This window comes from Danio aesculapii, chromosome 15 (assembly GCF_903798145.1).
Source record: "Danio aesculapii chromosome 15, fDanAes4.1, whole genome shotgun sequence".
NCBI lineage: Eukaryota > Metazoa > Chordata > Actinopteri > Cypriniformes > Danionidae > Danio > Danio aesculapii.
Window position 1 is genome coordinate 12,316,095 of NC_079449.1, and position 12,936 is coordinate 12,329,030.

Sequence of the window (12,936 nt, forward strand, 5' to 3'; positions counted from 1 at the left end):
ATATATATATATATATATATATATATATATATTTAAATTTAATTTATTAATTTAATTTATGTATGTATTTATTGATAGTCATGCCACACCAGGGTAAACTATTTATTTATTTATTTATTATTATTATTATTATTATTTATTTATTTATTATACATTTATTTGTTTAATTAATTAATTTATTTATTAATTTGTTTATTTATTTATCTAGCTAGCCAGCTTGTATTTTTTTTTCTTTTTAAGTATTTCCCAAACAATATTTTTTTTCTTATTTGTTTCATTTTAGGTACAATAATTGCAGTTTGCTATTTATTTAAAACCCTTTTAAGGTCAATATTATTTTTCAATTGTCTTGAGAATATTCCACTGTTATAAAATGACTTGCTTACCCTAACTTGCCTAGTTAACCTATTTAACCTAGTTAAGCATTATGTACTGTCATCATAGCCAGTGTTGGCACTTGCCTTTAAAAGAGTAACTAGTTACATCTAGTTACAAATTGGAACTGAGTTCGAAACTGAGTTACATTATTATTAAAGTAACTAATTACCAGAAAAAGTAACTATTGCGTGCGTTACTTAAAAAAAAATCTAATTTGTAAAATGACCATAAAATAAATATTAAAATTGTACATTAACCTACACTATTTTAATGTTGTGGGACAATGGGGATTAGGATAAGTTGTTAACCTTAAATAGTTTGTTGCAATCGGTTTCCTCAAATGGTTTAAGTTACCTTAACTTTTTGGGTTTTACAGTGTAAGAGAGACACTGCTCGCATGAAAACTGCTTCAGTGATCTCAATTAACATGCATTTTATTGTCGGTAACGGTAACGCCGTTTTAACGGGGGAAACAGTAATCCATTGCTCGTTACTAAATAAAGTATCACTGCTTGTAAAGCTGTTTATTTATAGAGCCGGTAATCTTATCACTGGCAAAGACAAAGAAATCAGTTATTAGAAATTAGTTATTAAAACTATTATGTTTAGAAATGTGTTGAAAATATATATTTTTTCATTTAACAGAAATATACAGGGGGCTAATAATTCTGACTTCAACTGTATATTTCCAGTTGTTTCTTGTATATTCATACCTATTTTTGTTTGTATATTTAATTAAATTGTATCACTCGTTTTGTTAGCACAAACAATATTGAAATGTATAAAACATGATTTTTTTTCTTTTTTTTTATAGAGCAACAACCCTGAGTTATTCCGTCAATTAAAGTACACATAAACACATTTCCAGTTGATTGAGATTTTAATTGCTGCAATCATAATATTACTTGTTTATTTTCTTCATAATAAGCTGTGCAGACTATTAACGCAGGAGGCTGTCAGATTTCATTGTCTCGGTTAGGCGTTTAAAACGAACCATGTTCTTGCTTCTGTGTTGTTGTGTCAGAGGCGCACTTTGCTTTCTTTAATAATTCAGCTTTTAATACCCCAAGACCTGTGCTATTTGCTCCCCACCGTCTAGCTTTCCAACGCTAAAACGCTTCCTCATACAGTAAGCAGCTTTTTATGAAATCCCTCACACAATGTACAAGCAAAAATGATCCCGTTTCACACTTTTACATCCAATATCAAGCTCACAGTGGGAAAACTGTGCAACTCAGGTAAACTTGGACAGTGCTGGATGGGTTTGAGCAGAGCACGAAACCCCTTTTTTTTCTTTCTCGTCAAGAGCGTTGAGGAAGAAGCTGTAGCCGCGAGCGGTGCAGGAGAGCGTTGCGCGGCGGAGAGGTGAAAGCAGCGCTTTGATCGCCGCTGTGCGTGTCTCTTCTGCTCCAGGTGATTTGCAGCACTGTTGCTGCTCTTCGCTTTCTTTTCCCCCCCTATAAGCAGAGCGCTATGCTAGATTAGCATTTAGTGCATTTCCACAGGCTTGTCGACAGCACTGGGGCCACGCTTCATCATCCTTCTGTGATTCACACAGGCGTTTCAATTGATAATGAGATGGTGCACTTCTGTGGTGTCGTGCTGAAAGTGAAAGTGCTCTGATAGAGAACTACCAAGAAACACTGGAGGCCCTTCATAAAGAGCTTTAAAAACTGCATTTAGCTCTAATGCAGGTGTATATGTGAAGCCCTAAGTAAGATATCATGGGAAAATGGGTGCCAGTGATGTTGCCAGATCTGTAGTAGGCTACCATAGATATGTCTTTCTTTCCATCACTTTATATCACTCTTATTTTTTATTTTATTTTAGATGTAGTATTGTTTGATTGTGTTGATTTGATGTGGATTCATGTCAATTGATTGATTACCACTTCCTGCTGATTGATTTATTCATCTACTTGCATTCATCTAAGATGGAGATATATATTTAAAGCCTTTTGAAATGTTTGGGGGGTGACACGATAACTCATCGGTTAGCACTGTCTCCTCACAGCAAAAAGGTCGCTGGTTCGAGTCTCGGCTGGCCCTGTTGCTGTTTATGTGTGGAGTTTGCATGTTCTCCCCTTGTTGGCGTTAGTTTCATCCGGGTGCTCCAGTTTCCCCCACAGTCCAAAGACATCCGCTATAGGTGAATTGGATTAACTAAATTGACCATAGTGTATGGGTGTTTCCCAGTACTGGGTTGTGGCTGGAGGGGCATCCGCTGCCTAAAACATATACCGGAATAGTTGGCAGTTCATTTAGCTGTAGCTACCCCAATCAGGGACAAAGCCAAAGGAAAATGAATGAATGAATATATGAAAGATGCAAAAACCTCTAAATCCATCAGACCTCTTTTCTTGTAGATGAGCATTTTCTATCAGGCTCCTCTAATAAGGTTCAGAAGTTTCATTTTATATGTAATGATAAGGTTATTAGCAGGTAAATAAAACAACCTTTTTTTCCAAAAATGTCACTTTAGGCAATTCTCTGTTTTTTTACAAGGTAAATTTTCTTTTGCGTCAAGACCAGCCAAATCCACGTCTGATTTTTATGCAAAACCCTCTAAATCCACCTATTGGAACAAGACTGTGCAATTAGTTGAAAATGAAGATGCCATAAGAAATTATTTTACCAAACATAAAACACATTACCACCTGAAATTTTAAATGTATAAATCTGTCAAGTAAGTGGCGGTTCATTCCGCTGTGATAAATCAGGAAAAAAGCAGAAAATGAATGAATGAAATCTGTCAAGTGCATTATTCAATAACATTAAAACTAACATTATTTAAATCTTCGCAATCTGTTGGCATTTCTGATATTTGAGATTTAGATTTAATGCAAGTAGAACAATGTAAACGTTGCAAACATTGTAAACTAAGCTTAGTACTCTTAGTAAGCTTAACTCTGTCTTTCTTGAAATGGAGTTGCCGTGTATTGTATAGTAATTCAGACTCATTCAAAGTAGCGTCACTGCGCAAAAACACGTTATGAATGCATGTTACACTTCCGACTGCATGCTGTGTTTTAAGGTAAGAAACATTTTTATTTGCCATTCACTTTAGCGGCTTTTGCATCTGAACTCTTCATATTTGATAAACTCTTAGTGAATTATTGATACATTAGATTAATTTGACATACTTGGTAATTTACTAACATTTATGTTGTCTATTAAACAGAGTTTATAATTGATAATTTTCTTTCACAGGAACTAGTTAACCAAAATGGAATGTTTGCTGTATATTTTTTATTCGACATAAGACGCTTTTAAACACTCAGCAGTAATAAATACTGCCATATTGCTTTCTTCTTCTTTTTCTTAATATGTACATTTTTTTATAGTATTTTATATGAAATATTATGACCAAACTGCAAAACTATTTTTTGAACTTATTTTTTGTGTTCTTAATTGTCCAAATATTTAAAAGTCTTATTCACAAAGCGTTTTCTAGAAAAGTAAAAAAAATTATATGGGTTTGTTTTTTGCGGCACGGTGGCTCAGTAGTTAGCACTGTTGCCTCACCCCGAGAAGGTCACTGGTTTTAATCCCAGCTGGGCCAGTTAGCATTTCTGTGTGAAGATTGCGTATTCACCGTGTGTTGGCGTGGGTTTCCTTTGGGTGCTCCAGTTTCCCCAGTAGTCCAAAGACATGCGGTATAGGTGAATTGGATTAACTAAATTGACCATAGCGTATGAGTGTGTGTGTGTGTGAATGAGTGTGTATGGGTGTTTCCCAGTAATGGGTTGTGGCTGGAAGGGTATCTGCTGCTTAAAACATATGCCAGAATAGTTGGCAGTTCATTCCGCTGTGGTGACCCCAATCAGGGACTAAGTCAAAGGAAAATTAATGAATGAATATATTTGTTAAACTCTTAATGATTTTTTAAAAATTTTTTATAATTCACCTTTTTTATTGTTCAAAAGCCAAGAACAAAGAACACACTTCACACTACACATACATATGATAAATGTTACATATTCAGCCACCTGCCACACCAAGAAAATTCAATGTATAGCAAACGTATATAGAAATTAAGGTTGTCTCTTAATGAATTGTTGATACATTAGATTAATCCATTACTAATATTTATTTTGTCTATTAAACGAATGTCCAATTGATTAACATTCAATTTTCTTTTAGGGTCAAGTTAACCAAAATGGACTGTTTTCTTTATATTTTTAAATGGACATAAGAGACTTTTATACACACTCTCAGAAGCACTAATAAATACTGCCATATTGCTTTCATCTAAGGTCTTTTTAATATGTAAAAAGTAATTTTATAGTATTTTATATGAAATATTTTGACCATGTGTTGTTTACAAATTAATTCACAAAGCGTTTTTCTAGAAAAGAAAAAAAAAAACCAAAAATAAAATTATATATATATGGCTAGTGGTTAGCACTGTCACTTGTCACTTCACAGCAAAAAGTTTGCTGGTTCGAGTCCCAGCTAGGCCAGTTGGCATTTCTGTGTGGAGTTTGCATGTTCTCTTTGTGTTTATGTAGGTTTCCTCCGGGTGCTCTGGTTTCCCCCACAGTCCAAACACATACACTATAGGTGAATTGAATAAACTAAATTGGTAGTGTACGCATGTGTGTGTAAATAATGTTAAAGTCAGAATTATTAGCCCCCCTTTTTATTTTTTTATTTTTTTTTAATATTTCCCAAATGATGTTTAACAGAGCAAGGAAATTTTCACAGTATGTCTGATAATATTTTTTCTTTTGGAGAAAGTCTTATTTGTTTTATTTTGGCTAGAATAAAAGCAGTTTTTAATTTTCTAAACACCATTTTAAGGTCAAATTATTAGCCCCTTTAAGCTATATATAATTTTCGATGGTCTACAGAACAAACCATCATTATACAATAACTTGCTTAATTACCCTAACCTGCCTAATTAATCTAATTAACCTAGTTAAGCCTTTAAATGTCACTTTAAGCTGTATAGAAGTGTCCTGAAAAATATCTAATAAATTATTATACTGTCACCATGGCAAAAAATAAAATAAATCAGTTATTAGAAATGAGTTATTAAAACTATTATGTTTCGAAATGTGTTGAAAAAATCTGCTCTTAGGAAAAAATAAACGGGGGGCTAATAATTCTGACTCGAACTGTAAGTGTGTATTGGTGTTTCCCAGTACTGGGTTGCAGCATCCGCTGCTTTAAACATATGCTGAAATAGTTGGCGGTTCATTCTGCTGTGCCGAGCCCTTAAAAATAAGGGACTACGCCAATGGAAATGACAGGTTTTGCTTTCAGAAATAATATATTAAAATTGTAGTTTTTTTTTTTTCTTGAAACAAGCTAAATTGGTCCGATTTCAGAAAAGTCAAAATTGTTATTTTTAAAATTAAAACAAGATAAACTGTTTTGTTTTCAGAAATAAAAAGTCAAAATTATGTTATTTTTTCTTAAAACAAGAAAATGCATTTTGTTTTCAGAAATAATGTCTAAATTATTTTTTCCTGAAAGTAACAAAATTTGTTTTGTTTTCAGAATTCATTGGCCAAATTTTTTTTTTCTTAAAACAAGCTAAATTGTTCTGTTTTCAGAAATGATAAGTCAAAACCTTTAGTTTTTTTTAATTAAAAAAAAAAATAGTTTTGATTTTAGAAGTAATAAGTTTAAATAGGTTTTTCTTCTTAAAACAAGCAAAAAATCTGCTAATGCAGTAAGTAAAATATTCATGTTTCAAACTGAAAACAGTATTATTTTGCTTACCCCAATGACAGATTATTTTTCTTGTTTTAAGGAAAAATTCACTTAATTATGAAATATTCTAAGTCTAGACTGGTCGTCTAGAGTTAAACAAGCATTTTTATCTTAGCTTAGCATAAATCATTGAATCGGATTAGACCATTAGCATATCGCTTAAAATCTTGCTTTAAAATGACCAAAGAGTTTCAATAATTTTTCTGTTTGGACAAACACTGAATCATTATAAGTAAGTCAAAATTATATAATTTTTTTCTTAAAACAAGAAAATGTATTTTGTTTTCAGAATTAATATGCCAAAATTTTTGTTTTTTTCTTAAAACAAGCTAAATTGTACTGTTTTCAGAAATGATAAGTCAAAACCTTTTTTTTTTTTTTTTCCTTAAAACAGGACAAATTGTTTTGTTTTTAGAAATAATAAGTCAAAATTATGTTTTTCTCTTCTTAAAGCAAGCAACATAATCTGCTAATGCGGTAAGTAAAATATGCATGTTTCAAAAATGGTATTTTGCTTACCCCAATGACAGATTATTTTGCTTGTTTTAAGAAAAAACTCACTTAATTATGAAATATTTTTTTCTAAAAAAAAAAATACATTTGTATTTGTTTAGAAAATACTAATTGATTTATAACTCTTTAGATGTCTGGACTGCAAACAAGACCAAACTGAAGCTTTTCTGCAGTCCAGTGGATAAGCATAAGTGAATATAATTTATACACAACTTGCATGTCTTACAGTATTTGCACATACAATTTATTTAACAAATAATTGATTAATGTGCACATCGCAAACAGCACAGTGAGACTCATTTACTGTGCATTAGTTGACTATAAGTCGGACATACTGATTAACGATATAACTCAAAACGTGTGGCTCATAAAGAAGTGAGATGCTATTACTCTTCAGTGTGATCAAGCTTAGTATTTTATTTTTCCTGGCAGGCCATAAAACCGGCCTGAATCTGTTAGATTTACACTGAAAGATGGACTACGGCCATGGAGAATGTCAGAGGATAAAGACTTTAAAGTTGATGCTTTTGCCAGAGAACAGCAACATGCTAAAAAAACGTATCTGCGCTCCCGTTGGCATTCACTGCATCGTGTCATTGTGCATTTGCATGAAGTAGAACTGAACTCTCGCTAATGTTGCCTCATATCACCGGCTCTCATGATAAATGAATGACTTGCGCTCGCTTTGTTGCTTCAAGTGCTGTCAGTCTGAATGGCCTTAACTGGAATGAAATAGCTTTTATTGCATTGGTCAGGACACATGTAAACCAAACGCTAGCACAGATTAAGTATGTGTTATGTTTTCGGTGATTAAATACTTTCTCTTATCCAAGTTAATGTGCAACTTTGAGTCAACTTTGCTAGGCATCACTACTGTAGTTTAATTTCGGACAAAGTCAGAATAATTTGAACCAAATTATAGTTTTAAAAGGAGACTTTTATGTTCCGAAAGGTGCCTTTATACAATCAAAAATAGAGTTAAAGCATAATATAGTACAATATTAGTATATATTTAATGTATTCTTATTAGATACTCAGATATTTCCAATTTACTGAGATTGAAACAAGATCTGATACTAACATTTGATAAGTGGCTTAAAGGAACACAGCTCATTTTACAAGTCATCTAGAGTTAAACAGTTAAAACAAGCAGTTTTAGCTTAGCTTAGCATAAATCATTGAATCAGTTTAGACCATTAGCATATTGCTTTAAAATGTCACTTTAAAATAACCAAAGAGTTTCAATATTTTTCCTGTTTGGACAAAGACTGAATAATTTGAACCAAATTATAGTTTTAAAATGAGTCTTTTATGTTCCCAAAGGTGCCTTCATACAATCAAAAATAGAGTTAAAGCATAATATAGTGAAATATTAGTATATATTTCATGTATTCTTAGTAGATACTCAGACATTTCCAATTTACTGAGGTGGAAACAATATCTGGCCTTAATATTTGATAAGTGGCTTAAAGGAACACAGCTCATTTTACTAGTCGTCTAGAGTTGAACAATTGAAACAAGCATTTTTAGCTTAGCATAAATCATTGAGTCGGATTAGACCATTAGCATCTCGCTTTAAAACGACCGAAGAGTTTCAATACTTTTCCTGTTTGGACAAACACTGATTCGTTTGAACCAAATTGTATTTTTAAAATGAGTCTTTTCCCAAAGGTGTTTTATACATGCAAAAAAAAATTTAAAGCACACTATAGTGAAATATTAATATATATTTCATGTATTCCTAGTAGCTACTCAGACATTTCCAATTTACTGAGGTGGAAACAAGATCTGGTAATAACATTTGATGAGTGGCTTAAAGGAACACTGGGGGGAAAAGGCTCATTTTACAAGTCATCTAGAGTTAAACAGTTGAATCAAACATTTTTAGCTTATCTTAGCATAAAACATTGAATCAGACTAGACCATTAGCATCTCGCTTCACAATTTTTACATTTTTTTATAATGACCAAAGAGGTTCAATAATTTTCCTATTTAAAGCTTGACTCTTCTGTAGTTACATTGTGTATTGAGTCCAACAATATTGCGCAAATTACGAAAATAGAGTTAAAGCCCATATAGTAAATTATTAATATATATTTCATGTATTCTTAGTAGCAACTCAGACATTTCCAATTTACTTAGGTGGAAACAACATCTGGTGCTAACATTTGATAAGTGGCTTAAAAGGGACACAGCTTATTTTACAAGTCGTCTAGAGTTAAACAGCTGAAACAAGCTTTTTTAGCTTAGCTTAGCATAAATCATTGAATCGGATTAGACCATTAGCATCTCGTTGTAAAATCTCGCTTTAAAATGACCAGAGTTTCAATAATTTTCCTATTTAAAGCTCTTCTGAAGTTACATTATGTACTGAGACCAATGCTTTTTCAACATGGCCGCAATAAATTTGATTTTGATAAATATCCTCCCCCAAAACGTAAAACACTGCTCACTCTCTTTACAAGGCATTTTTTTTCCCATTATGCAGCCAAAACTTTTCAAATGTAGCTTACTTGTGTGGACGTTTCATCAATTTAGTCTCTAAAGTAGCTCTCCCGGCAGCTTATATGTTTGTGCTTGTGCGTGTGTTTTAAAGCTGTGAAATATCTCTTCAAGCAGACACCAAATGAGTTCACAGCTTGCAATAAAATAATATATTGTGACAATCCCCTGCCGGTTAATCTCTCTTCACCTTCTCCTTTCTCTCAGTCCCGTCTTCACAGCCGTACATCCAGCAGGAGTCTGAGGAGCCGTGGGTGGAAGGAGAGCAGTATACGGTGACCTGCATCGCTCCTGATGCTAAACCTCCCGCAGAAATCACCATGTTCAGAGGTAAAACAACACACTGCAGGTCAGCAAATCAACTAATCGCTGTCACCATACTTTTCATTCACTCATTCAATCTTTATTACAGACTCAAAGTTCAATTAAATCCAACAACAACAAAAACACATATTCTATAACATTTTTCCAAAAGCCTGGTAATACACTGTCAGTACTTTTTGTGTATAAACGTGAATGCATGTATGTGTGTGTATGTATATATATATATATATAGCATTCTGAAAGCATTCATAGTGCTTCACTTTTTCCACATTTATTTATGTTACAGCCTATTCCAATATGAATAAATAAATTAATTTATTTCCTCAAAATTCTACACAAAACCCCATAATGACAATGTGAATTTTTTTTTTTTGGAAACTGTTGCAAATTTCATAAAAATAAAATACCTGAAAAATCACATGTACATAAGTATTCACAGCCTTTGTCATGAAGCTCTAAATTGAGGTACATTCTGTTTCGACTGATCATTCTTGAGATGTTTCAGCAGCTTAATTGGAGTTCACCTGTGGTAAATTCAGTTGATTGGATATGATTTGAAAAGGCATACACCTGTCTGTATTAGGTCCCAGGGTTGACAGTGCATGTCAAAGCACAAACCAAGTATGACAAAGACAAAGGAATTGTCTGTAGAACTCTTCCTAGAGCTGGCCGGCCTTACTCAGGGAGGTGATCAATAACCCAATGGTCACTCTGTCTGAGCTGCAGCGTTCTTCTGTGGAGAGAGGAGAACCTTACAGAAGGACAACTATCTGTGCAGCAATCCACCAATCAGGCCTGTATGATAGAGTGGCCAGACGGAAGCCACTTCCCACCTGTAATTTGCCAAAAGGCAACTGAAGGACTCTCAGACCATAAGAAACAAAATTCTGTAGTCTGATGAGACTAAAATTGAACTCTTTGGAGTGAATGCCAGGTGTTACATTTGGAGAAAACCAGGCACCGCTCATCACCAGGCTATTTCCTACAGTGAAGAATGGTGGTGGCAGCATCATGCTGTGGGGATGTTTTTCAGCAGCAGGAACTGGAAGACTAGTCAGGATAGAGGGACAGAGACATCCTGAATAAAAACCTGCTTCAGAGTGCTCTTGACCTCAGACTGGGGCGACGATTCATCCTCCAGCAGGACAATGACACAAAGCACCCCGTCAAAATTTCAATGGTGTAGCTTCACAACAACTCAGTGAATGTACTTGAGTGGCCCAGCCATAGTCCAGAGCTAAATCCTATTGAACATCTCTGGAGAGATCTGAAAATCTCTGTACACCTTCGCTTCCCATCCAACCTGATAGAGGTACTGCAAAGAGGAATGGGCAAAAATTCCCAAAGACAGGTGTGCCAAGCTTGTGTCATCATATTCAAAAAGACTTGATAAATTTGCAAAAACTTTTTACTGTTGTCATTATGGGGCATTGTGTATAGAATTTGTGTAGAAGAAATAAATGAAGTGCTATAAATACTTTCCGGATGCATATATATATATATATATATATATATATATATATATATATATATATATATATATATATATATATATAACTTCTAGTTGATCATTTGGTATCAGAAGGGGCTTATATGAAAGACAAAGGCCTCTAGATTACGCTTATTTTACCAAAATAAAATATGATCATGCCTGGATATTTAATTATTTCATTAGGACAGTAAGGTCTGACTTTGCTTAGACAAAAGTCATAATGTACAGCATAGAATATAAAGTCATGGTGCAGTGGACAAAGAATTAATATTGTGTATGACTCCCATTAGCTTTGAGGACTGCATCCATGCATCTCTGCAATGACTCAAATAACTTATTAATAAAGTCATCTGAAATGACAAAAAAGGCATTCTTACAGAGTTCATCAAGATGCTTTGGATTCATCTTTAATGCCTCCTCGTTCATCCTACCCCAGACATGCTCAATACTGTTAATATCTGGTGACTGGGCTGGCCAATCCTGCAGCACCTTGACCTTCTTTGCTTTAAGGAACTATGATGTGGAGGCTGAAGTATGAGAAGGAGCGCTATCCTGCTGAAGAATTTGCCCTCTCCTGTGGTTTGTAATGTAATGGGCAGCACAAATGTCTAGATACCTAAGGCTGTTGATGTTGCCATCCACTCTGAGGATCTCTCGCATGCCCCCATACTTAATGTAACCCCAAACCATGTTTATTTCTTAACCAAACTTGACTGATTTCTATGATAATCTTGGGTCCATGCGGGTTCCAATAGGTCTTCTGCAGTGTTTGTGATGATTGGGATACAGTTCAACAGATGATTCATCAAAAAAAATCGACCGTCTGCCACTTTTCTAAATGATCAACTAGAAGTCAAGTTATTAATTGTTGCTCCTACAACTGGGATTGACGACAAGACTTTTGTCTGGTAGTGTGTAAATATATACACATAATTCTATTTTTCAATTAAATTTGTACTTTCTGTTTATCAACTAGTACAAAACGTAAAATGTTTAACCATCAACGATTGAGCACCAACAATAAGGGATTATAATACAGCAGACAGTCATCATATTATAATAATTTCTGAAAGATTGTGACGCTGAAGACTGCTAAACTACATTCAATAAGAAAACACTTGTACATTTTGGATGTTATTTTTACATTTGACTGAAAAAAAAAAAAGCCCCCCAAAAATCTCAGTTTTTGCCTGCAGTGCTGTCTCACCTTAAGAGTCCCGCTCTTCATTACATCCATTAAGCCATGCAGGCTCTTATGAGAGAATTACACTGTAGATACACAACACCGATGAAAGATGAAAACTCTCTCTGGGAGCTTTCAAAGCAGTGGCTGTAAACTCAAACCAAGAGACTTCATGATTCATTTACTAAGTTTGTGTCACACCGTCTCTTGGCAAGAAGTAGCCCGAGGCAACCTACTGACTGGAAAACTTTTCTTCTTCTTCTTCTTCTTTTTCTCCTCTTGTTTTCTTTTTCTTTCTCAGATGGAGAGGAGCTGCTGGAAAGCGATTCATATACAATGTCAGGCTCGCAGGATAAGCTTCAGAACACTCATGCTGAAGTCACGTAAGTGTGTGTTCGACAATGAAACCGTAGAAGCTTCTTTGCTGATGAATTCCTTTTAACGACTTACATTTTTATGTCGTACACAACGTTGTGACCTTGAAAACTCATCTTGTTAAAATGCATATAATAACTGAAGTCAGGTTTGTATATGCATACTGTATAACATTTAAAAATATATACATTGTACTTAACGGCAAAGACACTGGTTCAAGGAGTTTGTGTGTAAGAAATCGTTATATACAGTTATGTCCATAAATATTTGGACATAGACATAATTCTAACATTTTTGGCTCCATACACCAACACAATGGAACAAGATGTGCTTTGACTGCAGACTGTCAGCTTTAATTTGAGGGCATTTACATCCAAATCAGGTGAATCCTGTAGGAATAACAACAGATTGCATATGTGCCTCCCACTTGTTAAGGGTCCAAAAGTAAT

General features: G+C 34.1%; 1 protein-coding gene across 1 annotated transcript in view; it reads left to right on the forward strand.

The window, feature by feature from the left end:
- nphs1 (NPHS1 adhesion molecule, nephrin) overlaps positions 1-12,936 on the forward strand; it is a 177,781-nt gene that overhangs the window by 65,028 nt on the left and 99,817 nt on the right. The window contains exons 6-7 of the mRNA XM_056473002.1: positions 9,321-9,443; positions 12,414-12,495. Coding sequence (XP_056328977.1) covers positions 9,321-9,443; positions 12,414-12,495 — 205 coding nt within the window. The remainder of the gene's footprint in view (positions 1-9,320; positions 9,444-12,413; positions 12,496-12,936) is intronic.